At 40.4% G+C, this 26,532-nt stretch overlaps 1 protein-coding gene across 1 annotated transcript; it reads left to right on the top strand.

The window, feature by feature from the left end:
- Positions 1–16,490: 16,490 nt before the first annotated feature.
- LOC138883018 (uncharacterized) lies at positions 16,491–17,316 on the top strand. Its single transcript, XM_070163674.1, has 2 exons — positions 16,491–17,114; positions 17,257–17,316. The coding sequence occupies exons 1-2, from the start codon at positions 16,491–16,493 to the stop codon at positions 17,314–17,316; spliced, it is 684 nt and encodes a 227-aa protein (XP_070019775.1).
- Positions 17,317–26,532: the final 9,216 nt, after the last annotated feature.

Raw genomic sequence — 26,532 nt, forward strand, 5'->3', positions numbered from 1 at the left:
ATATGATGAAATCTTGTCAAAGACCATCATCCGGGAAAGAGTCATAAACATGGAAAAGGTCCAAGCTAATATATCGGGCTTCTACACATGGTTGATAGAAAGCAGGTGGATTTTTTTTTGCAGAGCAACCAAATAATGCCAACCACACAATAGTTTTGGAATTATATGCAAATGCCTTAAGGACCGACTTCCAAGGTACCTTTGTTACTACTGTGCGAGGTGTGAAAGTCCATTTCAGCCCTAAGATAATCAATGGTATTTATGGCCTTCCAAATGCTGATAATGAGGTCTACAGAGACAGAGCTAAAGCAGGAGGAAACCAGTGGCTAGTGGATAAGTTACATGATGGGGTTACCCTGAAGTGGATGTCAGTGCACAAGGGAGTTGATTCTCATGATTTCATAGTTGAGGCAAAGACATGGCTATCTATTATCTGTGCAAGAGTTTTTCCCTCTACAAATTACACTAATGTGACACCAGACAGGGCACTGATAATTGTTGATATCATGGATGGACTACTTGTGAACGTGGGGGAGCACATTGTTCGAGAAATCGAGGAAGCCACTCATGGGAGGTCCAAGAGCCTTTTCTTCCCATACTTGATCACTAGACTATGTTATAATGCTGGGGTGCCTAAATGCCCCAATGATGTTAGGTCCTGGAAAACCAATGATCCATCCTTTGCTGAAAAGGGGACCTAGTGACAAGCAGAAAAAAAAAGGAGAATTGATGTTACATCCTCTTCATTTGGGCAGTTCTCTGAGGCCACTACTGATCCTCCAAGATCCTTTGCACCTGCATCAGGGTCATATGACCCCAAGGGACCACTCTGTTCCGGCCCTCACACTATGCGCCACTTATCCAGTCAGATACATGGAGTAGATGCACATATTAGGCAGCTTATAGATGGCCTTCCTACTAGCCCACTTGGGGCTAGCACATTTACTGGCGCTGCTGCCCCACCACCCATGGATGATGTGGTCAAAGAGTAAAAAGCAATCACGAGCAAGATGGAGACCATGAACAGCAGGTTGGAGAATATGAGCCGCCAGCAAGGGAAGATTGAGAAGAGGCAGAGGAAGTTCAAGGAGCATGAGAAGAAGAAAAGCAAATTTATGCCCAAGATGATGCAGAAGCTGAGTTTATTTTGTGGCTCACATGATTCAGATGATGAAGATGATGATGCGGATTTGGAGCTCAAATTTTCCACCACCTCCAACTCTGACTGATGCGGTTTCAGGGAGCACCTCCTTCATTTTTTCTTGTTTTGTTTAGTTGCATTGAGGACAGTGCAACACTTTAGGTTGGGGGTGACTCATTTATATATGATGTAGTTGGAGCATGATTTCATTTATATATGGTGGATGTATGTGAAGCATGAACATTTTTTGTGAACTTGCGTAGATTGGTCGATGTTTTAGTTTATTAGTTGTTATTGTATTTCATATGATGTGTTATATTAGTATGTTTATTAGATTCTTAAATTCGTATTTTTTTATATAGTATGTTTTATTGACTTGATGTTTATTAGCTTCTTAATTTGTTTTTTATATATATAGTATATTTAGGTGTCCTTGGTTTTCTTTGTACCACGGTTATTTTACCGAGGATGCCAATTTTCCTTTTGAACCGGGTATTTGATAGTAAATTTTTGTAGACTTTTCCCGATGATGGACAGCTAGACAACTTTCTTAAGGGAACTAGTATTGTAGTTTAGATATAGTTTTTTGTTAATTTAGGAAGAATAAGTGGTTTGACTTGGGGTTTGTGCCCATTGACCAAGTTGTGGTTTGCTTGGTACCAACATGATTTAAACCTCAGATATGAATTTTGGTCGTTGAAAAAGAAAAATAATTGGAGTAAAGATCATTGTCATGACTTTTACACTCAAATTTTGGCTCTTTGATTCACTAACTAGCTTCCTATGCTATATGTAACCTCTTTAGATCATTGGTTTCAATTGGATTTTAGATTTGTATTCCACTTGAGTGTTCATGTGCCATGTGTGGTGAGATTTATTGTGCGTTCTTTTGCATTATTTGTAGTTTAAAACTTGCCCGGAATGTGCTTCAAGGCGAAATCATAGACTAACTTGGTTTGAAAAATGATATTAGGCCTTCCTTGGACTGCTATTATGCCTTAAATTTCCTACCCTTGAATATTTTCCCTAGTCAACCCATTTTGAGCCTTTAACCTTGTTCTTTGGCAACTATGTTACAAGCTTTAATCCTTTGTTCTTTATTGATCTAGCTTTTGGCACCCTACCTCTCTAAGTACTTTGAAAGTGTAAACATAGGCTAAAATCTAAGTTTGGGGGTGAAGGTTGGAAAAGTTGTGATGTGGAAATTGCTTAAAAGGTGGAAGGTAATAACAAAACAAAAGTCAAACCTTCCTTAATTTTGAAAAGGAAAAAAAAATAAAAAAAAATAATATGAACTTGTGAATAAAGGAAAGATTAGGTGTGGAATGAAAAGTGAAGAAAGGATGGAAATGTTTTTGAAGGAAGTGGACTTTGATTGTAAATTTTTTAGTGCTTGGGGAGGTTTTGAGTCACTCTAACCAAAATTGTGCCCTACCTTAACCAAAATCCTAAACTACAACCCTTTAAGTCCTAATTGATTTTGAACCAAGTTGTCTACAATAGTGGAGAAATACATGAAGGGCAAGCCTATGGTACTACTTATATGCATTTGAACATCTTTGTGAGAGAGAGTTAATTCTTTCCATTTGATATCCAATTATTGTTTTGAATTAAGATTTATGAGTGTGGGATCCTCTCTTAAATGTGAGGGCACATGAGATTTGAGTTGTGAATTTAATCCCATTTTTAATTGGAAGGAGTGACCAAAGAATGTTAATTGTGATAAAGAGGCAAATTGTGAAGCTTTAGTGTCATGACTTGATTGCTACTTTGATTTGCATGGTGTTTGAGCACTTGAAATGTAAAGAAGTTCATGAGAAGTGTTTGGTAATTCATATGCTTTGGATTAATTGTTGGTACCAATCGAAGTCATGTATTTGTGCTTATAGTAGACCTTTTTGGCTTGGCATGATATAGATGCATTATTGAGTTAAATACTTGGGAGGAGATTTTGTCGCTTTCATCGCTTGAGGACAAGCAATAGTTTAAGTTTGGGGGTTTGATAATGTAAGGCCCGTGAAATTTCTACTCAAAAAACCGAGTCTTGCGGTGCCAAGTTAGGATCATGTGTTAGAAATTCATAAAATTCTTCGCGGCAATATTGCTCGCCGCGGTTCGGACCCTTTGGATTGATCTATGCATTAAAAAGTTAAAGAATAGTGTTTTCCAGAAAAGTGCAATTCTGCGGTCAACTCTGCGGTCGCATAATAGCTATGCGGACCGCATAGTCACTGCAGAGTCAGGCATTGTGAAGGTTAATTTTGTGGTCAACTATGCGGCCAAATATGCGATCGCATAATTGATATGCGGGCCGCATAGTCGTCGCATAATCCCCTTGGAACCTTTGCGAGGAGCAGTTCTGCGATGAATTTTGCGACCGCAGAACGGGTATGCGGACCGCATTCTGGTCACATACCCAGGCAATTTGTCCAGAATTTGGGACCATCTTTGCGGTCCATTTTGCGGGCCGCATGTGCGATCGCAAATCATGTCGGGGCTCATATTTTCTAATTTTTAAAACCCGACCCCATCCCATTAAAAATACACATTAGACCATTATTTATGCTATTTCTTGTTTTTAGAGTGAGAAAGAGGGCCTTAGAGAGGGAAGGTGCCTTTCATCAACCTTGATCCACAACTCCTTGCTAAAACATTGAAGATAATCCAGTGAGGCACCCAAATCTTCATCCCAGGAGGTAAGACTTCATCACCTTAGCTCTTAATTTTATACATATCTACAAGGGGCCATTAGTGAGGTAATTCACGGGGATAAGGGTGAATACATTGCATGCATATGTTCTTAGAAGATATGTGGAAATTACAAATAGAGTGGCATGGGGAAAGGGCTAGTGTAATCTTCCATGAAAAGGGCCATAAGACCTTAATGAACACTCAATGCTTGATAAAATGCTCAAGTGAGCTTAGATTATGATCTTTTCCTGATTATGGGTTCAATTGTGCTATATTGCTTAAATAGAGTGAAGTGCGAACATTCTAGAACATTATAGGATTAAGGGAAAGCTTAGTTGAGGTATGTATGGCTAAAACCCCGTCTTTTAGAAATTGAGCTCCATCGGTTCTTGTGTGAATACGGTAAGATTAAAGTTGAATTGTTGCATTGATTGTTGTTTCATATGAATTTGGGGTTGCGACCTTATAGGCGTGAAAGATGTGTCTCAATATGATCAATGTACTATTCTTGATAACTTGAAAGGGTGCAAGGAATATGAATCATGTATTGAAATGCTTAGACCTTAAATTGAGATTGAAGCTGCATATGTTGTGTCATCTATGCTTATAATTCTATTTGCTCCTGTGTGCACATATTATCCTAAATTACAAATCTAGCATTGAAATTGGGAATGATGTGAGATGTGGCCTAGTGCCAAATATATGACGTGATAGCTGTGGCCCCAAGTGCCTATGAAATGATATATGTGAAACAAAGACTGAAATGAGATGATTGATGGAAAAGGGAAATGCCTTGGTAAGGTGGCCTAGCCGATCGTGCCGAGATCGGATTCCATGCCACACACATGGTGGTATTGTATTTGTGATTGAAGTGTATGTCTCAAATGAGGCAACCTAGCCGATCGGGTCGATATCGGACTCCACTCTAGATAGAGGTGGTATTGTGAACAATGATGAATAGTATGAAATTCCCCAAACTAAAAGCTATGGAAAATTATGTGAAAGTTGTATGATTCTTTTATTTGATAATGTGATGATCGTTTAAAGTTTTGAGTTATACTTGTGATTTCTTATTCTTGTATGAAAGTTCTTTCTAACTAGATGGTGTTTAGTTATACATACTAGTACTATTCCATGGTACTAACGTCCCTTTTTGTCGAGGGCGCTACATTTTTAAATGAATGTAGGTGGCTCCATAGAGAACAGTGTCGATCGCGCGTAGCGGAGTGTTCTCTTTTCAAAGTTTTGGTGAGATATGTTGTACATCTTTGTTGTAAACTTCCACTTTTGAGGTATAGCTGGGGCTTTGTTGCCGGCATTGTCATAACTTGTCTTTTGTATCCATAGAGGCTCCGTAGACGTTGATATGGGCTATGTACGGGTGTTGGATGGGTCTACGAACTATGTTATAATTCTAACTCTTGCTTCTCTAAAGTGTAATTGTATGGAATCTTGGAACTTAACTACGGCTTAACGTTATGATATAAAATGAACTAACAACGTTGAATGTACTATCTTTCCTCATCTAAATAAATTAAAGCATGGTTTCCTTATTCATATTGAGTTGGGTAGGAAGTATTTGATAAGGCTTTCTCATTTGGGTTCACTCGATTGAGCATCGGTCACGTCTCCCGAGGTTGGGGCGTGACAGATAAGTTGGTATTTTACCAACTTATCCTGTCTTTAAGCCTGTATTTTTTATATATTTGAGTGATAAAATCATGTGTTTAATATCATTTACTTCTATATTACAGGTTCTATGTGATTTAGAAGTGATCTTGAAGAAACCAAGTGAAAACAAGTCAAAAAGAAGCAAAAATGGACAATGGGAACCTTCGCGAACACGAAGTACAGACCTTTGTGAACGTGAAGTACATACCGCAAACATGGAGCAGCAGATCGCAAACCTTCGCGAACACAAAGGTTCAATTGCGAACGCGAAGCTTAATGAAAACAAACCTTCGCGAACGCAAAAGTGTAGTCGCGAACGCGAAGAAGAAACTGGGCGGAAAAACTAGGGAGTTTTGGTATTTCACATTTTTCACCCCAAACCATTTAATACACAAACCAACTCATTTTTGGATATCTTTTGGCTTATTTTCAGTCTTAGGACTATACAGAACAAGGTTGGAAGCTAGGGTTTACACACACACTTTGGTCTTGAAGATTTGAAGCTTTTGGTTGAGAATTTCTTACTCATTTATGTTTATTTCTTCATTTCCTTGCTTTGTATTGTATATCTAAGTGTGTAGTATTTATTCCAACACTTTAATCTTGTTTATGGAAATATTCATGTTTAAAGTGTGGATTAAATATCTTGTTGTGCTTATGTATTGAATGATTTTTATCTTTTTATGAAGTGAGTTATTATTTCTTTAATTATTCTTGTTCTTTAATGTTTCCAAAGGGATTAGCTGGCCCTAGGACTCGCCCATTAATTCCGAATTAATTTTGGGAAAGATTATTTGGGGTTGAGAAAGATTAATTAACGATAACTTGAGGCGTTAACCCTCATTTTATAGATTCTACCTAATAATAGGATTGAACTACTTGTAGCCATATCCGGGTGTGCTTAATCTCTTAATTGCTTTAGGGATAATTCGATTAGGAAGTCTTGTTTGTCTTTGGAAGAAGCTAATATAGAATTATTACTCATGGCTAATAAATATAAACTCGCTCATATTTGTAAAATCGTGAAATACATTGGATCGTTACTTGAGTGTAATTCTCAATGCATCCATACTTGTAGCCATTGATCATTTTACTTGCTTTCTAGGTTAGTTTATATTTCCCCATTTAGGTATAAATATTTTCTCAAAACAATTCTTAGTGTTTGGCATTGCATAACAAGTGATAATTCTCTTATATTCCAAATCGTCTACATATTATTCTCTATGGGATTCAACCCCGACTCATAGTTGGGTAAATTATATTGCATGTGACCGTGTCCATTTACTTTTTAGTAGTGGATTTGGACGTCATCATCTATCGGGACCTGCGGGCATGAAACGCAGCGTCCCCAAGCAAAAGGGACATCAGTACGAATAAAGTATCGAGTATGTAAGGCAGAAAAGCATAAATAAGAACAGTAATGTAAAGTGAGATAAAAGAGATACAACCTGTAGCATCTGAGCGCCTCTGAGGGCTACTGACATGAAATGCATGATACATACATATATATATATATATACATAAACTTTTAAAAACATACGCCTCTGTGGGCATCATCATCATCATATCGTACCCGGCCACAAAGATGACTCGATAAAAATGTACCCGGCCATCATAAGGCTCGGTAGATTCGTACCCAGCCAGGTGGAGCTTGGTAAAACCCAACTGATCAGTGGTTGCACAATAGGTGTCGTACCTGGCCGACTATAGCGCGGCTCGATAGAGTAAAATAGATACTATATATAATGCATGGTGGACTCATGGAATCACATTCTAAACCTTTCGGAGTGACTTAAAGTTGTTGCACCTTAGATTAACATTATGGACATCCATATTTTCTTATGAACCTCAGTAGGATTCAAGGATCATACACACTTGCTTAGAATAACTTTATAAGGAAACAACAATATGGACAACCTTAGTTGCTACGAGTAGATCCGTTATGAAATAGCGTATTCATTTCACTTTAGATCATGCAAAAAGAAAGAAGGAAGTGCCTTAACATACCTTAAATCCGTTGAGTCCTTAATATCTTCCAAGCAACTCTTCAAACAAGTCAACTCAATCTATCATAGTATAAGGAGATTCAAAATCACTGCTAAGCAAAGGCTAAGTCAGTAACTTAAGCTAGTAGGTCAGTTACATAAATTTGGGCAGCATTTCTCCTGTAACAAGGGCCTCCTCCAATAACATATACCAACAACAACAACCCGATAAATCCATAAACATATAAATATCAATAACAAGACACCATATAACAACAAAAAGTCAAGCAAGCTCCTATTGGAATCTGTATAACCCATACCACCCCTTATAGACTTCTTACATTAACTTAACAGTATCAGTAACATGATAATGAAGTCTTTCATCAATGATTCCATCCTTATACGATATATTTATAACAAAGGAAACAATCCTCAACTCCAACTATCTTCAATTAGTAACTTTATTAACTAATTCATGTCTACTCCGTCCATTTAACATAATCAACATCAAGATAACCTTAAGTACATGCAAGAACACAATACACATACCTCATACAGTAACTTCAAGTCAAAATCCATATTTTATTCAGCTTACAACAACCCTCAATTGCAATACAACACCATAGAAGTGACTTAAGCTAATCCAAGTATTATCTTGTAGTTTATCATCCTAACAACTTAACCAACATACAAGAAAGCTTAAGCACAATTAGTAGGCTATTATACTCACCTTAACCAGTAGCAACAACTTGGAATTTCAGCCAAACACAACCTACAACAATCCTCAATGACAACAGAACCTCAAAGAGGTGTTGTTCTTCAATAAAACTAAGTTTTGATGTTGAAATATGGCGTAATCACCTTGGAATCACTTAAAATCCATGTGGTATCTGTTTAGAAGGGTTAGGAGAAGTTTAGAGACAAAGTTGAGTTGAAAATAAGTTAAAAATAGGCTTCCAAAGCGTTTATAAAGTGAAGTAGGTCAACCACCGCCTAAGTGGGTCCCATTGGGAGCTACTTGCGCGGTCTCATGAAAATGCAAATATATCTCTCTACTCTGATGTCGTATCGACAAACGGTTTAATGTGTTAGAAACTAGACTCGTAGATATTCATTTTGGTAGTAGATCACCCCATAATTCCAAGTATATTTGGATAAAAGCTCAGCTATATTTGACCTAATTTTCAGCAAATTTATGAATGTAACTTGAGATGACCTTGCCAACTTTTGTTCCACAACTAGCTTGCCTTTAAAATGTACCAAATGACTATCATACAACTAAAATAACTCATAGATTAACCTCCTTATCATGTTAATAACCCTAGTCTCACCCCAAAGTACATGTTATAACATTCCAAACTTGTCGACTTTCGACGAAGCTTATTTTCTTCAATTTGTTTAGCTTCTAAGCTTTCCAACCTTCTTGGTACTCGTTATTCATGATCTTAAATATTTGTAACCTCCAAGGTAGATGATTATCTTATTTTATATGCTTCCAAATATAATCTTATTTCTAAGCTTATATCAATTAACTTACGACGTACCCTCACGTACGAAAATATGGGGAGTAACATCATTTCACCCTTTGGAACATTCGTCCTCGAATGTTGACTGATGCACTTATCCGTCTCTTAAGAAATAGCTATTACGAATACTTTAATATTGTCTTTGCCATCTAGGGAGTTGTTCGATGAATAAATCCAAAGGCTAGGGCAACCCCCCCTTTAGGCCTCTTTCTTCCAATCTCGTAACTGTTTCTACCTTATTTCATGCATCTTGTATGATTTTGACCTTGTATGTGCGCCTATGCAACTCTTCTCTCCCTTTTCCCCCAGCTTTTTGTAACGATCCGACTGGTCATTTTGCTTTTTAGAACCCCGTCCACTTAAATAAAACCTTCCGCTCTTACTTTAACTAATTTATGACCTGCGGGGATAGTTGGTTAGGGATTTGGAAAAGTTTGGGTTGATATATGCCTATTTGATTCCTTAAGATTTTCTTAAAAGGCTATATTTGACTTTGGTCAATAATTTTAGCAAACAGATCCGGATTCATATTTTGATAGTCCCGGAGGGTCCATGGGAAAATATGGGACCTGGGCTTATGCCCGGAATCGAATTTCGAGGTCCCTAGCCCAAGTAATGAATTTTTATTTGAAATTGTTAAACTGAAATTCTAAGGATTTAATGAAAAGGAATAATGCTTGATCATGTTGGTATTGGGCCCGTATGTTGGTTCTGGAGCCCGGTACCGGTCCAATATAATATTTTAGTCTTGTCTATGAAATTTGGTGAGAAATGGGACTGAGTTGACGCGATTCGGACGTCGGGTTGTAAGGATAGTAATTTGAATGTCCTTAAGGATTTCATGCATTTTGGTGTTGAATCCGTGGTTTTAGGTGTTATTTCGGTGATGTGATCGCTCGAGCAAGTTTGTACAATATTGTTGGACTTGTGTGAGTGTTCGGAGTGGATCCCCGAGGGCTCGGGTGAGTTTCGGGCATGGGTTGGGAGTAGAAAAGCACACCAGTTTTATGGTGTTTTGCTGCTGTTGCAGATCTCCCAATTGCGAGATATGGAGTTCACAATTGCGAGGGTAACATTTGCGACTTTGGCTTCCCATTTGCGAACCCAGCAGGGTCTGCATTTGTGACCCCTCTATCGCAATTGCGATCAAGGCAGAGGGAGGCCTAGTTCGCATTTGCAAACAAATTGTCGCAATTGCGACTTCGCATTTGCGAACCTGGTGTCGTAAATGCAACATCAGAGGCCTGGGCACAGCTTTTAGACAGGACTTAGGCCATTTATTTTATTTCACTTCTACACTTGGGTGATTTGGGAACTTTCAAAGAGAGGATTTCGACCTTGCATTGTGAGGTAAGTTATTCCTACTTAATGTGAGTTTAATACTTGGGTTTTGGGTAGATTGACACACTAAAATTAGTGAAAATCATGGGATTTGAGTGAAAACCTAAGACTTTGATAAATGTTAGATTTAACCACGCAATTTGTTATGAAATGAATTAGAAATAATATATTATTGATCCTTGGATTATAAAGAACAACTTTCTTCGAAAAATTTTGGAATCCGAGCAGGTGTGCCCAGGGTCGGATTTTAGGAAAATTGTGCTAAGGGTTGGGAAATTGCGTAAATAGATAGAATACGATCTTGTGAGCTTATATTGACTAGTTCCTACCTCATTTAACTAGTTTGGATCATTCATCTCCGAATTGAGGGTTGGGGCTCGTTCTTGGTATTGGAAGTACACTTTGGAGCGAGGTAAGTCTCCTTTCTAACCTTGTAAAAGGTAATTGTCCCCATAGGTGTAATAATTGAATAAATTGCTACTATATGCGGGGGCTATGTATGCACTAGGTGACGAGAGTCCGTGCGTAGCTACTATTATGCTAAGCTCGGGTAGTTTAGGACCCAAAAGCATGCTCTATGCATCATTATTCTAACTTTATGTTTAATTCGATTTTTATAAATCATGTTGATTAGGGTAAATGAGACTAGTAAGAGGAACATTATCTTTCTTGGCCTTTTAAAGAGGAATTGATTATTTCTGTCAGTAACTGCTCCCTAGACATACACTATTGTCTGCTTGTTGTAGTGTTTATTTATATTTGATCGCGCCGCATGTTGATTCGCGAGCGGGGTAATAGATGCATCTATGGTTTGTGCCGTTCGACCCTCGGCGGTGCACAATTTAATTTTATGTTGGATCGGGCCGTATGACCCTCGGTACTACTTGCGCATGCTTCACTTAGTATTTTTCTGTGGACTGAACTTCGTATATGCCTTGAAATGTAAAGGGTTAACCATGATATTATCTAGAAAGAGGAACTATTATTTCTTGCCATGAAATGCTAAATAAATTGTACTATCCATGCTTAGTATAAATTCTTTCTCATATTATTTGACCCTAGTAAGTATCAAGTCGACCTCTCGTCTCTACTTCTTAGAGATTAGACAGGATACATATTGGGTACATATTGTTTATGTACTCATACTACACTTCTGTTCTTAATTGTGCAGGATCTGAGGTAGGTACCTCTGGCTATCAGTCTGGTGCGCATCCCCGAGTAGATTTTGAGACTTCTATTGTGAGCTGCCCCCCTTCCTGTGCCGTTCAGCAGCTTGATGAAGTCTCTCTTATTTATTCGTGATGTCTATTATATTCGGATAGTAGGATGGATTGATTCTTTTGTATATTCTACTAGTTGCCCACAACTTGTGACATCAGGTCTTGGCACACACATTAATAGACTATTCTTTTGAGAATTGTATAATTATTTTTGGTACTTTACTGGTTATTAATCGTTCTAATCTTAACTTAAGAAATTATTGAAATTGTTTGGTAAAAGTAAAATGAAGACTCATTTGGTATTTTTCGCGTTGGCTTTCCCGGTAATGGTGTTGGGCGCCATCATGACCTATTATGGTAATGGGTCGTGACAACATGGTATTAGAGCACTAGGTTCGCGTAGGTCTCACAAGTCATGGGCAAACCTAGTAGAGTCTTGTGGATCGATACGGAGACGTCTGTATTTATCTTCGAGAGGCTATAGGGTGTTAGGAAAACTACTCTTTATTCATTTCTATCGTGCAGTGGTTGGTATACTAAATTTCCCTCTTCTATTCTCTCATAGATGGTGAGGACACGTACGGCTGATGTTCCAGACCCGGGAGGGAATGCTCCCCTCATTGCTAGAGGCTGAGGCTGAGGCTGAGGCCGAGGGAGGGCACCGGCCTGAGGTAGGGGGTGAGGGTGACCTAGAGTTATCCCAGTAGTACAACCAGCAGATCATGTGAGAGATCCTATCATCGATGATCACGGCGAGGTGCCCGCAGCTGAGCCTACCCCGGAGGACTTTGTGACAACACCGAGTTTCCAAGAGATCATGGGCCATATTTTGTGGTTCATGGATTCCATGACTCAGGCTGGTTTATTACCAGCGGATCCAACTACATCACAGGCAGGAGGGGGAGCACAAACCCCTACTGCTCAGGCTCCTGGACATATAGCTGCAGTGTATTAGACTCCGGGTGCACTACCCGCGGATGTAGCCCAGCCAGTGGCTGCAGTGGTGCCCCAACCTAGACCAGCTGCGGATGGAGACCCGCAGAAGTTGTTGGATAGATGGATAAGACTTCACCCTCCTATCTTTTGAGGGTGAGCATCATGAGGATGCCCAGGACTTCATAAATAGGTGCAGGGATAGACTGCACAATATGAGGATATTGGAGTCGCATGGGGTTGACTTCACTACTTTTCAGCTCTAGGGCAGGGCCCATAGATGGTGGCAGTCCTATGTTCTTGGCAGGCCAGCAGGTTTCCCTCCCCTCACTTGGGGTCAGCTCGTACAGTAATTCTTGGATAGGTATATTCCACCCTCTCAGAAGGAAGAGTTGTGGTATCCTTTTGAGCATTTTAAGCAAGGTCAGATGTCTATGACCGATTATGAGACGAGGTTTTATGAGTTATCTCGCCATGCACTCATGATACTTCCTACAGATGCAGAGAGAGTGCGGAGATTTGTTGTGGGGTTGCACCTCGGTATTCGATCTAGCATGGCCCGAGAGATGGAGATGGGTACTGAGTATCAGCTAGTGGTAGAGATTGCTCGCAAGATTGATGGATATCACCAGAGGTGTAGAGAGCAGATTCAGCAGGACAAGAGGGACCGATTTTCGGGGGAGTTCAGAGGTGCCCCAGCTAGGGGTAGAGGTCACTTCGGAAGGGGTCAGCCCAGTAGACCCCCGAATTCAGCACCACCACCACCTCCCCGAGGTGCTCCAGTGAGACCTTATTTCAGTGCGATGTCGGAAAGTTCTTACCATCCACCAGCTATTCAGGGTTCTTCCGGCGGGTATTCTGGTTATCAGCATTCTTCCAATGCTCACTTCAGTGCCATGCCAGAGAGTTCATATCGCCTACCAGACATTCAAGGTTCTTCCAGTGGGTTTTCAGGTCAGCAGGCTCAGACTTCAGGGCAGCAGGCTATAGTTCCGAGAGGGTGCTATGAGTGTGGAGATCTGGGTCACATGAATAGGACCTACCCCAGACTTCGGGGCAAGGAAGTACAGTAGGGTCAGCAGCCCATCTATCCAACACCAGTTGTCTAGCCTCCCAGAGGTAGGGGACAGATGGGTAGGGGCCGTCCTAGAGGTGGAGGCTAGCCAAGGAGAGGTCAGTCAGGTGGAGGCCAGCCAGCCAGCGCTCCAGCAAGATTTTATGCCCTTCCGGCTATGCCACATGCATTAACCTAAGATGGCGTCATCACAGGTATTATTTTCGTCGGAGGTAGAGATGCTTCGGTATTATTTGATCCAGGTTCTACTTATTCATATTCATCATCTTTGTTTGCTCGCTTCCTCGTTATTTCTTCTGAGCCGTTGGGCACTTTTGTTCATGTGTCCACTCATGTGGGCGATTCTATGGTAGTGGATCGGATCTACCGGTCCTGTGTGGTCACATTATGTGGTTTTGAGACTAGAGCGGATCTCATGTTGCTTGATATGATCGACTTTGAGGTCATCTTGGGCATGGACTGGTTGTCTCCATATCACGCCGTCCTTGATTTCCATGCCAAGACTATTTTATTAGCGATGCCAGGGTTGCCAAGGTTGGAGTGGAAGGGTTCCACAGTTGATACATCTAGTCGGGTTATCTCTTTCCTAAAGGCTCGATTTTTGTTGAGAAGGGGTGTTTGGCTTATCTATCTTATGTTCGGGACAACACTACAGAGTCTCCGACGATCGATTCAGTTCCAGTAGTTCGGAAGTTCGCTTATGTGTTTCCTTCTAATATTCCTAGCCTACCACTGGCTCAAGATATTGATTTTTGTATTGATTTGGCCCCAGGCACCCAGCCCGTATCTATTCCACCGTACCGTATGGCTCCTAGGTAGTTGAAACAATTGAAGGAGAAGCTGGAGAAGTTGTTAGCAAAGGGGTTTGTTAGACCCATGTGGATGTGCATTGATTACCACCAGTTGAACAAAGTCACCATAAAGAACAAGTACCAGTTGTCTCATATCGATGATTTGTTCGACCAGTTGCAGGGTGCTAGGATGTTCTCTAAGATCGACTTGAGGTCAGGGTATCATCAGCTGAAGATTCAGGACTCGGATGTTCCGAAGACTGCATTCCAGACTAGATATGGCCATTATGAGTTTTTTGTGATGTCCTTTGGCTTGACTAATGTCCCAGCAACATTCATGGACTTGATGAACAAGGTATTCAGGCCTTATATTGATTCATTTGTCATCGTCTTCATTGACGACATCTTGATATACTCACATAGCCTGGGAGAGCACGAGCAGCATTTGAGAGTAGTGCTTTAGACCTTGCAAGAGCAGGAGCTATATGCTAAGTTCTCCAAGTGTGGGTTTTGGCTAGAGTCTGGCATTCTTGGGGCATGTTGTGTCAGGAGAGGGTATTAAGGTGGATCCCAAGAAGATTGAGGCAGTTTAAAGTTGGCCATGCCCTACCTCGGTGACCGAGATCAGGAGTTTCCTAGGGTTAGCAGGTTATTACAGGCGATTCGTGTAGGGCGTTTTGTCTATTGCATCACCTCTAACTAGATTGACCCAGAAGGGTGCTCATTTCCGTTGGTCCGATGATTGTGGGGAGAGCTTTCAGAGGCTCAAGACAACTTTGACCACGGCACCCGTTCTTGTATTGCCTTTCAGATCAGGGATGTATACGGTATATTACGACGTTTCACGCATTCACTTAGGATGTGTATTGATGCAAGAAGTACGAGTTATTGCATATGTTTCACGTCAGCTGAAGGTTCATGAGAAAAATTATCATGTGCACGATCTAGAGTTGGCTGCGATTATTCATGCTCTTAAGATATGGAGGCATTATCTATATGTGGTGTCGTGTGAGGTTTATACTAATCATCGCAGTTTACAGCATTTGTTCAAGCAGAGGGATCTTAATTTGAGGCAGCGCAGGTGGATTGAGTTACTGAAGGATTACGACATCACCATTCTTTATCATCCGGGCAAGGCAAATATGGTCGCGGATGCCTTAAGCAGGAAGGCAGAGAGTATGGGTAGCTTGGCATTCATTCCAACAGAGGAGAGGCCACTAGATTTGGACATTCAGTCCTTGGCTAACAGACTTGTGAGGTTGGATATTCAGAGCCTAGCCGAGTTCTTGCATGTGTTGTTGCTCAGTCTTTATTATTGGGTAGATCAAGGCCCGACAGTTTGATGATCCACATTTGGCGGTTCTCAGAGAGACGGTGCTACAGGGTAGTGCCAAGGAGGTTTCTATAGGCGAGGATGGTATTTTGCGACTCCGGGGTCATCTATGTGTTCCTAATATTGATGGTCTGAGAGAGAGGATACTAGAGGAGGCACACAATTCGTGGTATTCCATTCATCTAGGTGCTACGAAGATGTATCGTGACCTGAGGAAGCATTATTGGTTGTAGAGGATGAAGAAAGACATAGTTGATTATATGGCTAGGTGTTTGAATTGCCAGCAGGTCAAGTATGAACACCAGAGGTCGGGTGACCTACTTCAACAGATGCCTATACCAGAGTGGAAGTGGGAGCGCATTACCATGGATTTCGTAGTTGGGTTTCCCCAAACTTTGTAGAAGTTTGATTCAGTATGGGTCATTGTTGACGGGTTGACCAAGTCGGCCCACTTTATTCTAGTGGCGACTACTTACACAGCAGAGAGGTATGCTCAGATTTACATCCGAAAGATAGTCTAGTTGCATGGTGTGCCTTTTTCCATCATATCGGATAGAGGCCCTCAGTTTACTTCCCATTTCTGGAGATCCGTTCAGAATGAGTTAGCGACCCATGTAGAGCTTATCACAGCATTTCATCCTCAGACCGACGGGCAGTCGGAGCAGACAGTTCAACTTTTGGAAGATATTCTTAGGGCATGTGTGATTGACTTTGGAGGGCAGTGGATAGTTCTTGCCCTTAGCGGAGTTTGCGTACAACAATAGCTATCAGTCTAGCATAGAGATGGCTCCATACGAGGCTTTAGATGGTCGACGTTGTCGTTCTCCTATCGGGTGGTTTGAGCCTGGTGAGGCTAAGTTATACGATACAGATTTGGTGCAGGATGCCTTGGACAAGGTAAAGTTGATCCAGGAGAGGCTTCACACAACTCAGTCCAAAGAGAAAGGTTATGCGGATCAGAAGGCGCGTGATGTATCATTCATGGTTGGCGAGAAGGTTCTCTTGAAAGTCTTGCCAATGAAAGACATTATGAGGTTCAGGAAGAAGGGCAAGTTGAGCCCAAGGTTTATTGGCCCATTTGAGGTGTTGAGGCAAGTAGGGGAAGTTGCTTACGAGCTTTCTTTACCCCCCAGTTTATCGGGAGTTCACCCAGTTTTTCATGTATCGATGCTTCGGAAGTACCATGCCGACTTATCCCATGTATTAGACTTCAGTACTATTAAGCTGGATGAGAGTTTAGGTTATGAGGAGGAGCCAGTTGCCATTATTGATAGACAGGATCGCCAGTTGAGGTCCAAGAGGATTTCTATGGTGAGGGTCCAGCGGATGGGCCAACCAGTCGAGGAGGCGACCTGGGAGTCTGAGTGGACATATGGAGCAGATATCCACATTTATTTAGCAGCTCAGGTACTTTTCTACGTCAGTTCGAGGACAAACTTTTGTTTAAGAGGTGGAGAATGTAACGGCCCAACTGGTTGTTTTGCTTTTTAGAACCTCATTCGCTTAAATAAACTTCATGCGCTTGCTTTAACTAATTTATGACCTGCAGGGATGGTTGGTTCGGGATTTGGAAAAGTTTGGGTTGAAATATGCTCATTTGATTCCTTAAGATTTTCTTAGAAGGCTAAATTTGACTTTGGTCAACATTTTTAGCAAATGGACCCCGATTCGTGTTTTGACAGTCCCGGATGGTCCGTGGGAAAATATGGGACCTGGGCGTATGCCCGGAATCGAATGTCAAGGTCTCTAGCCCGAGTAATAAATTTTTATTAGAAATTGTTAAACTGAAATTCTAACGATTTAATGAAAAGGAATAATGCTTGATCATGTTGGTATCGGGCCCGTATGCTGGTTCACGAGCCTAGTACCGGTCCCATATAATATTTTAGTCTTGTCTATGAAATTTGGTGAGAAACGGGACTGAGTTTACGCAATTCGGACGTCTGGTTGTAAGGATAGGAATTTGAATGTCTTTAAGGATTTCATGCGTTTTGGAGTTGAATCCCTGGTTTTAGGTTTTATTTCGGCGATGTAATCGCTCGAGAAAGTTTGTACAATGTTGTTGGACTTGTGTGAGTGTTCGGAGTGGAGCCCTAGGTCTCGGGTGAGTTTCAGGCATGAGCTAGGAGTAGAAAAGCACACCAGTTTTCTGGTGTTTTTTTGCTGCTACAGATCTCGCAATTGCGAGTTATGGATCGCAATTGCGAGGATAACATCGCATTTACGATGAGGCCAGCTGGGGGCAGTGGTCGCATTTGCGACTGTTGCTTCGCATTTGTGAACCCAGCAGGGTCCGCATTTGCGACCCCTCTATCGCAATTGCGATCAAGGCAGAGGGAGGCCTAGTTTGCATTTGCAAACAAATTGTCGCAATTGCGACTTCGCATTTGCGAACCTGGTGTTGCAAATGCGACATCACAGGCCTAGGCACAACTTTTAAAACGGGACTTAGGCCATTTATTTCAATTCACTTCTACACTTGGGCGATTAGGGAGCTTTCAAAGAGAGTATTTCGACCTAGCATTGTGAGGTAAGTTATTCCTACTTAATGTGAGTTTAATACTTGGGTTTTGGGTAGATTAACACACTAAAATTAGTGAAAATCATGGGATTTGAGTGAAAACATAGGGTTTTGATAAAGGTTAGATTTAACCACAAATGTAATTATAAAATGAATTAGAAATCATATATTATTGATCCTTGGGTTATAAAGAACAACTTTCTTCGAAAAATTTCGGAAACCGGGCATGTGGGCCCGGGGTCGGATTTTAGGAAACTTGTGTTAAGGGTTGGGAAATTGCTTAAATAGCTAGAATACGATCTTGTGAGCTTATATTAACTAGTTCCTACCTCATTTAACTAGCTTGGATCGTTCGGCTCTGAATTGAGGGTTGGGACTCGTTCTTGGTATTGGAAGTAAACTTTGGAGCAAGGTAAGTCTCCTTTCTAACTTTGTAAGAGGGAATTATCCCCATAGGTGTAATAATTGAATAAATTGCTACTACATGCGGGGGCTATGTACGCACTAGGTGACGAGAGTCCGTGCGTAGCTGCTATTATGCTAAGTCCGGGTAGTTTAGGACCCAAAAGCATGCTCTATGTGACATTCTTGTAACTTTATGTTTAATTCAGATTTGTATAAATCATGTTGATTAGGGTAAATGAGACTAGTAAGAGGAATATTATCTTTCTTGGCCTTTTAAAGAGGAATTGATTATTTCTGTCAGTAACTGCTCCCTAGGCATACACTATTGTCTTCTTGTTGTTGTGTTTATTTACATTTGACCACATCACATGTTGATTCGCGAGCGGGGTAATAGATACATCTATGGTTCGTGTCGTTCGACCCTCGACAGTGTACAATTTACTTTTGTTTTGGATCGGGTCGGACGACCATCGGCACTACTTGCGCATGCTTCACTTAGTATTTTTCTGTGGACTGAACTTTGTATATGCCTTGAAATGTAAATGGTTAACCATGATATTATCTGGAAAGAGGAATTGTTATTTCTTGCCATGAAATGCTAAATAAATTGTATTATCCATGCTTAGTATAAATTCTTTCTCATATTATTTGACCCTAGTAAGTATCAAGTCGACCTCTCGTCTCTACTTCTTCGAGATTAGATGGGATACTTACTGGGTACATATTGTTTATGTACTCATACTACACTTTTATACTTAATTGAGGCAGGTACCTCTGGCTATCAGTCTGGTGTGCATCCCTTAGCAGATTTCGAGACTTCTACGGTGAGTTGCTCCCCTTCCTGTGCCATTCAGCAACTTGATGAAGTCTCTCTTATTTATTTTTGTTGTCTATTCTATTCGGACAATAGGATAGATTGATTCTTTTGTATATTCTACTAGTTGCCCACAACTTATGACACCGGGTCTTAGCACACACATTAGTAGACTATTCTTTTGGGAATTATATAATTATTTTTGGCACTTTACTAGTTATTACCCGTTCTAATCTTAACTTAAGAAATTATTGAAATTGTTTGGTAAAAGTAAAATGAGGACTCATTTGGTATTTTCCGCATTGGCTTGCCCAGCAATGTTGTTGGGCGCCATCATAACCTATTATGGAAATGGGTCATGACACTTTTAGCCAATCTCTAGTCCTCACTTTGGGAACATATACAGAACTTGACAAGCTGTCCCTCTGGTCATCTAGAGGATTACTGAAGTTCTTCGCTTGGTACTTTGTCGAACTTACGAATATTGATATATCTTATTGCATGTCCTATTTTATCTATGCTTATGGCTTTACTACAACTAGGTAGGTCATACTATGCCATAACTCTTACTTCAGTTTATTATTATCGAGGTCTGCTACCCAACTCTAGGTTACTCTCTCACCGTTTATCCTATGTGTATAAATCTAAGTCCTTTAATGCTTCCTTATTACTATTCATCTAAAGAATGGCATCATAATCTCCTCTCATGCTTTGGAAATTTTATCCATCTATTGTTGATTCGCCTTAATGTTGATCTACAATATCCCACTGATAACTTGAAACCTGTTACATAAAACATTGTCACTAGGGCTCGCGTGTCATTGGGGGACATCTTAAATGGTTTTCCTGCTCCACCTAGGGACAATACTATACTTCAATAACCGTATATCATAGCATCCCAATGTGATTCATCTTATGGGGGTATTCTAATCCCGTGCAATTCATGAAATCCCTTTCTTGTTAAATTATTGTGCAATCAAAGGCTTAAACGTCATCTACTTTACTATCAAAATTACACCCTTGTTCTACTACTAGGGCAGCATTTCATCTCTTCTAATTTATCCTAGCCTAAGACTCCTCTGAGTTTATTCAAGATGTACCGAGCTTTTAATAACTTACGGAAGCCATCAACTCTCTTGTTTTGATGGGTTTAATCCCGAGGACTTACCTATTCTTGTCACCTTCTCGCTCATCTTTTGTTATCCTTACTCCTATCCACCTAGTCACTCTATGATACTTTAGCTTGCGACCTACATATATCTATTTGTACTATCTGTAACCTTCTTTTAACTTGCTAGCACCATAGATTTCCTTTCATGCCTTCTCAATTGCCTTTAAACATAGGCAATTACTTTTTTTGGTCGTTCTACCACTTGCTGCATGAATGCTTGGCTTATCTTAGTATCCGCGAATACTGGAATTTCATGTAACTCATATGATCTCAAATATCAACTTTTGATTTTTACTTCCCATTCATTAGCCACGATAGGTACCACTTTCTTATGGAATGTATACAATGTTGTAGTGAGATTATTGTTACAAGACCATTTCTTCATCAAGTTACTATGCTTAGGTTGAAGTCTTCTTCCTTTTTCCTTAGCTAGTCTTTCATTGTAGCACTTAAGAGAGATCATCTGACTTCTATAAAGCTGCGAGTTGATACCCCGAAGAAACTTTTGATGTTCTTACTTGCCTATAATTATCCTTAGTTACCTACCTTCGTGCTCTTGTGCTCGTAGGGTTGCTTCTGAACTGAAATTTTGGCTATCTCCCTAGTGGCACTATATTTTATCACTGTAACACTTATACGGTACTTTTAGCTACCCCAAATCCTATCCAAATATTTCTCAAGGATCACAATGTCATTATATCTACAAGACCGAATTCACTATGTTGGGGTTCACTACGTTTATCTTGCTTGATTTGCTGATTTGTATGTATCCTCTTTGTCTAGCCATAACTAGGCTCTTCCTCAATCAATACAAACTACACGTTGGTCCATTCTCATATCTATATTTTACGTAATGTCTCTTGGGTTATGTCTTTTGTCTCAACTTACCTCTCACATAAGCTCTTTATGTGTCAAGTGTTCATTCGCACTTATTTATCAATAACATCTTGGGCGGGAAACCTTACTACCTCTCCCCGGCATCGTTCTTGCATAATGTTCTGGAGTTGTATCATATCTGTAGGATCTGAATGAATTCAACCTCATCCCTTTTGCTTTTTTTGCCACATTCTTCCTTTGTTATTCCATAGTTACCTAAACCACATATCTCCTACTTAATACCATATCACATCATCTTGCCCCTTTAGGGGAGTACTAACATTTAATGCTATGAAGATTTACCAATAAATGTTTTACCTCTTCATCTTTGGCATCTTTTCACATTTTCACGGACTCTTACTTGCATTGGGTTAACCCTTATGTACCAGCGATAATTGAATTTCTTATGCACGAAGGTGATACCTAGTGTAACTGGCACACTTAGTCCCTTAAGTTTAACTCTACTCATAGTGCTTGCTTTAGGGAAGCATCTTCCTGAATGACCTTTAAAGGTTATTCTTTTGTTTGTCCATTCTATTATTGTCGGAACACGATCTCTAAAATTATCACGATGTCGATATTATCAAATCCTCCAGTCCCTAATTCATGTTCGGTTTTATCTTGTTTACTAGACCATACTAATTTCTGTTACTACAGGGGGTCTATATTTGCCTTCTGGTAATCACTTTGGACTCACCAACTCATTTCTTGAACTGAGGATACGACCTTTGGCCAATACTCTATTATTGTCTCAAGGCCTATCTGTTACATCTCGCGTTTTCGTACATTAAAATATCTTTTTCAGTTAACCGAAATAGACTCGGGGATGAGATCATCTTGACGTTAATGTACTTACGCTATTTATAACAAGCGATAAATAAGTATTATGAAGGATAAAGTGGTACACGGATTAAGGAAAACGAGTTTCGTTAAAAATAGACAATTTGAAATAAAATACGGGTCGAGCAATAATACTTGATAATTATAAACTAGTACCATGTAAGGTACCATATGACCACGGTAGTATAATATATAAATTCTATATGAAGTATTTTAAAAATAAATAAAATTTTAAGTAATTTATAGTAATTTTTAAATTATGCGGGTAATTGATTAATTACCGGGTAACAGGACATTACCCAGTTGACTAATAAACGGACAAAATTTAATTAAATAACCCCAATACCACATTGGCATAAAGCCACAATGGCTAAACAATGACTCATAGGTCAATAAAGTCATGTGGCTAGAGTCTTATCCAAATGAGACTTAGTTTGTAAATGTTAGGCTTGTTTAGAAATGCAAAAAAACATTGTCTCTAGATCAGACAAGAAAACACTAAAGCAAGCCATTTCATTCATAAGAATTAATGAAGCTTGAAGCAACAAATCATGTATTTAGCCAAGGAATAGAAAATAATTAACGTTCACAGAAGCAACAACGTTGAAACCAAAATAATCGTTAGAGGCAAAACACGGTTTCGTTCTAATTTCAAGGAATCCAAGTGTAAATTTCGCAGAAGCAGATTCATTCAAATAATTCAAGAAACAGGTATGTTAAGGCTAAGCTCTTTTTTTATTTTGGCATGATCTCGTAATTACATAAGTTTGATAACGAGACATAAAGAGAATTTTTAATTGAAAATATGGCTTGCAAATATTAAAAAAAAAAGAACAAACGGACAAAGACAGGTAAAATTGTTGTCGAATAAATGTCCCATGTAAAGCTTGTCTATACATATGAATCCCCCTCTTTACTTATTTTGAAAAGAAAATGAAAATATAAGGAAGTCATAAGTATATTGGAATATGGAATATTTTTTGGCATTTGAATTACACAATGGACGTTGAAGAAGACTTTGTCCATTAGCACAGTTCTTGATCAATTATACATGAACCTTCTTTAATAACTTTATGAGTTGGGTATGTGTCTATTTGATTCTAGATTTCACTTGATAATTGTACTAATTCGATTCTTCTCTCCGTTCTTTAATTAACACACCATGTGATCAAAAGAAAGTGCATGCATCATTTATCCTATCGATGAACAATGACTTACTCCATATTAAAGGTTGGATTCAGTGGTAGTTTCTTGACTATCTTATAGATTAAAGGGGCCAACAATTTGAAGATTGAACTCTCTATCTTTATGTAAACACATACATATTGCAGGGACTTCATATTCAATTAAGCATTTTCTTATTCCAGTCAAGAGAGCAGAGAGTTTATATATACAGTATTAAATTATTTTCATTACCATCGAGCTATAATCGATGGACAGGCCCCTATTGGGCAACCTCTGATTAGATGGTAAGTTATATACCGAGCCTATTGTGGTCAAGAGCTTATGAGCGAGCCTAGTTGGTCGAGACACAGAGCCTAGTATGGCCGAGCACATATGAGCGAGCCTACTACGGTAGAGCAGTTATATATATAGAGAGAATACTGTGGTCGTGCGCTTATGAGCGAGCCCAGTTGGTTGAGATACAAAGCCTAGTATGGCCGAGTGATTATGAGCAAGCCTACTACGGTAGAGCATTTATATATGTATACCGAGCCTTATAGGGCCGGACATCTATTTTACTCCCTATGTTGAGAGAATTGAGTCAGTATCAGCAGATGAGCATAACTTTAGATTTTCTTGACTCCCAATTGTTTTCAGTTATTATATTATCAGCTCAGTTTCAGCTTCAGTACATTGCCTTACATACTCGGTACATTATTTCGTACCGACGTCCCTTTCTGGGAGCGCTGCATTTCATGCATGCAGATCCAGACAGACAGACAGACTGGTAAACCTCATCAGTTGGTGTTGCCCGAGCTCAGCCTTATCGGTAAGCTCTCCTTCTTTAGGAGTTGGCGGGTCTAGCAGGGTGGTGTGCATCTTGTGTATATATGTAGATAGGTTATGGGTAGGTCGGGGCCCTGTTCTGATCATAGTACATCTATCAGTAGAGGCTTGTAGATATATCCTATCGGTTAGTACAGTATGTTGGGCTTGTAAGCCCTATACATATATTTTGTTGGTTTTTCAGTTGTAGTAATTATGACGGCCTTGGCGGCCTAGCTTTATGTTGACGTTTAGTCAGTGTGTTACTCTCTATTCAGCTTTATATTTTGTATCGCACATTATCTTGCAATGTGGCCCATGGCCAAAGTATGTTATTACATGTTTAGAGTCTCTTAGTCGAAAGTGGTATGTAAGGATAAGTGAGGCACTGGGTGCTGGTCTCGCCTCCAGGCTCCGGGCATGACAAAAGTGGTATTAGAGCAGTTCTGTCCTTGGGAGTCTACAAGACGTGTCTAGTAGGGTCTTGTTTATAGATGTGTGGTGCACCACATTATATAAGTAGGGGACTACAGGGCATTTAGGAGTTGGTTACCCTTCTTTCAAATCTGAATCGTGTTGTAGCACTGAGTTATAGGAAATTTGATTTAAACTTACGTGTTGACGTTTGCATGCACAGATGATGGTAAATAGGAAGACTACGTCTAGCCAGAGTAGAGAAACTGTAGTAGGTGAGGGGACTGGAAGGGTACCCCCAGCAGATGGGGCCCAATCGGAGTCACAAGGAGAGACCCCTACCTAGCGATTACCGGCTCTTCCGCCACCTGAATAGATTCCTAGGGAGACCGCACATCCATTTCCCACTCCGCTTCCATCAGATCAAGACTTGAGAAGTGCGGTGCATTTGTTAGCATAGTTGGTAGCTGCCCAACAACAGGCTAGGGCATACGCTAGTGCACGACTTTCTGAGAGATTTGGGAGTTCAAGGGTCCGAGAGTTTATTGCTTTGAATCCCCAGAGTTCACGGGGACAGATCAGAGGGAGGACCGTAGGATTTTATAGATCAACTTCATAGGATCTTTTGGGTTATGCATGCCACGGAGAAAGAGGCAGTTGAGTTAGCATCTTTTTGACTCCGAGATATAGCCATCCTTTGGTATGAGGGATGGGAAAGGTCCAGGGGACGTGATGCACCTCCTACTATTTGGGAGAATTTTTCAGATGCATTCCTTGACCAGTACTTACCACGAGAGATCCGATAGGCCCCACTCGATCAATTTCTTGCCCTCAAGTAGAGCAATATTAGTGTTTGAGAATATAGTCTCTGTTTTGACTCATTGGCCAAATATGCACCATCCATAGTTGCTACTATGCGGGACAGGATCCACAGGTTTATAGCAGGGTAGGCCCCAGAGTTGACCGAGGCATGTGTCACCGCTGCATTACAGGAAAGTATGGCTATCTCGCGGATTCAGGCATTTGCTCATAATATAGAGAGGGGTAGGTGTCAGCAGCAGAGTACAGAGAGGACTGAGTCAGGGCAGCGTAAGAGGATGAGATTTGCCAGGTATCAAGAGCAGTCTCAGAATAGTTACAGGCCCCAGTACTTCGAACGGCCACCTAGACCTTCTCCATCTCAGCTACAGGGTTACAGGTATGACCACTATACTCAGTTAGGACCAGGTGACAGCTCTCATGCATCAAGCTTGCAACGACAACGAGGTTCGAGATAGACAGGGCCATTTCCGCAGCGATGTGCCATCTGTGATCAAGGACACTTAGGCCAATGCCAAGCCGGTTCCGATGCTTGTTATATATGTGGACGTCCAGGGCATATGATGCGAGATTGCCCAAATATAGATTCCGGAGGTATGGCACAACTAGCAAATTCGGCAACCGGATCAGCTATGTCCATGCATCCTTCAGGGCGTGAGTCTTAGTCTTCGGCTGGTAGAGGTCGAGGTAGAGGTAGAGGTTCCAGTTCAGGTAGTAACCAGAATCGTATCTATGCACTAATAGGTTGACAGGACCAAGAGTCCTCACCAGACGTTGTGATAGGTATGTTGACCATTTGTTCTCACGATGTTTATGCCTTGATAGACCCAAGATCTACCTTATCATGTATTACCCCATTTGTCATGCGGAAATTTGGTATAGTGCCTGAAATACTATGTGATCCTTTTGCGGTATCTACACCGGTCAGAGAATCGATTATCGCTAGACGCATTTACCGAGGTTGTACGATAACAGT

The sequence above is a fragment of the Nicotiana sylvestris genome, chromosome 12, assembly GCF_000393655.2.
Source record: "Nicotiana sylvestris chromosome 12, ASM39365v2, whole genome shotgun sequence".
Taxonomy (NCBI): Eukaryota; Viridiplantae; Streptophyta; class Magnoliopsida; order Solanales; family Solanaceae; genus Nicotiana; species Nicotiana sylvestris.

Coding starts and splice junctions, on each gene's coding strand:
- LOC138883018 (XM_070163674.1), top strand. CDS start 16,491: ATGGCTCCATACGAGGCTTTAGATGGTCGACGTTGTCGTTCTCCTATC. Junction 17,115..17,256: donor ACATTTATTTAGCAGCTCAG/GTACTTTTCTAC, acceptor TATGACCTGCAG/GGATGGTTGGTTCGGGATTT.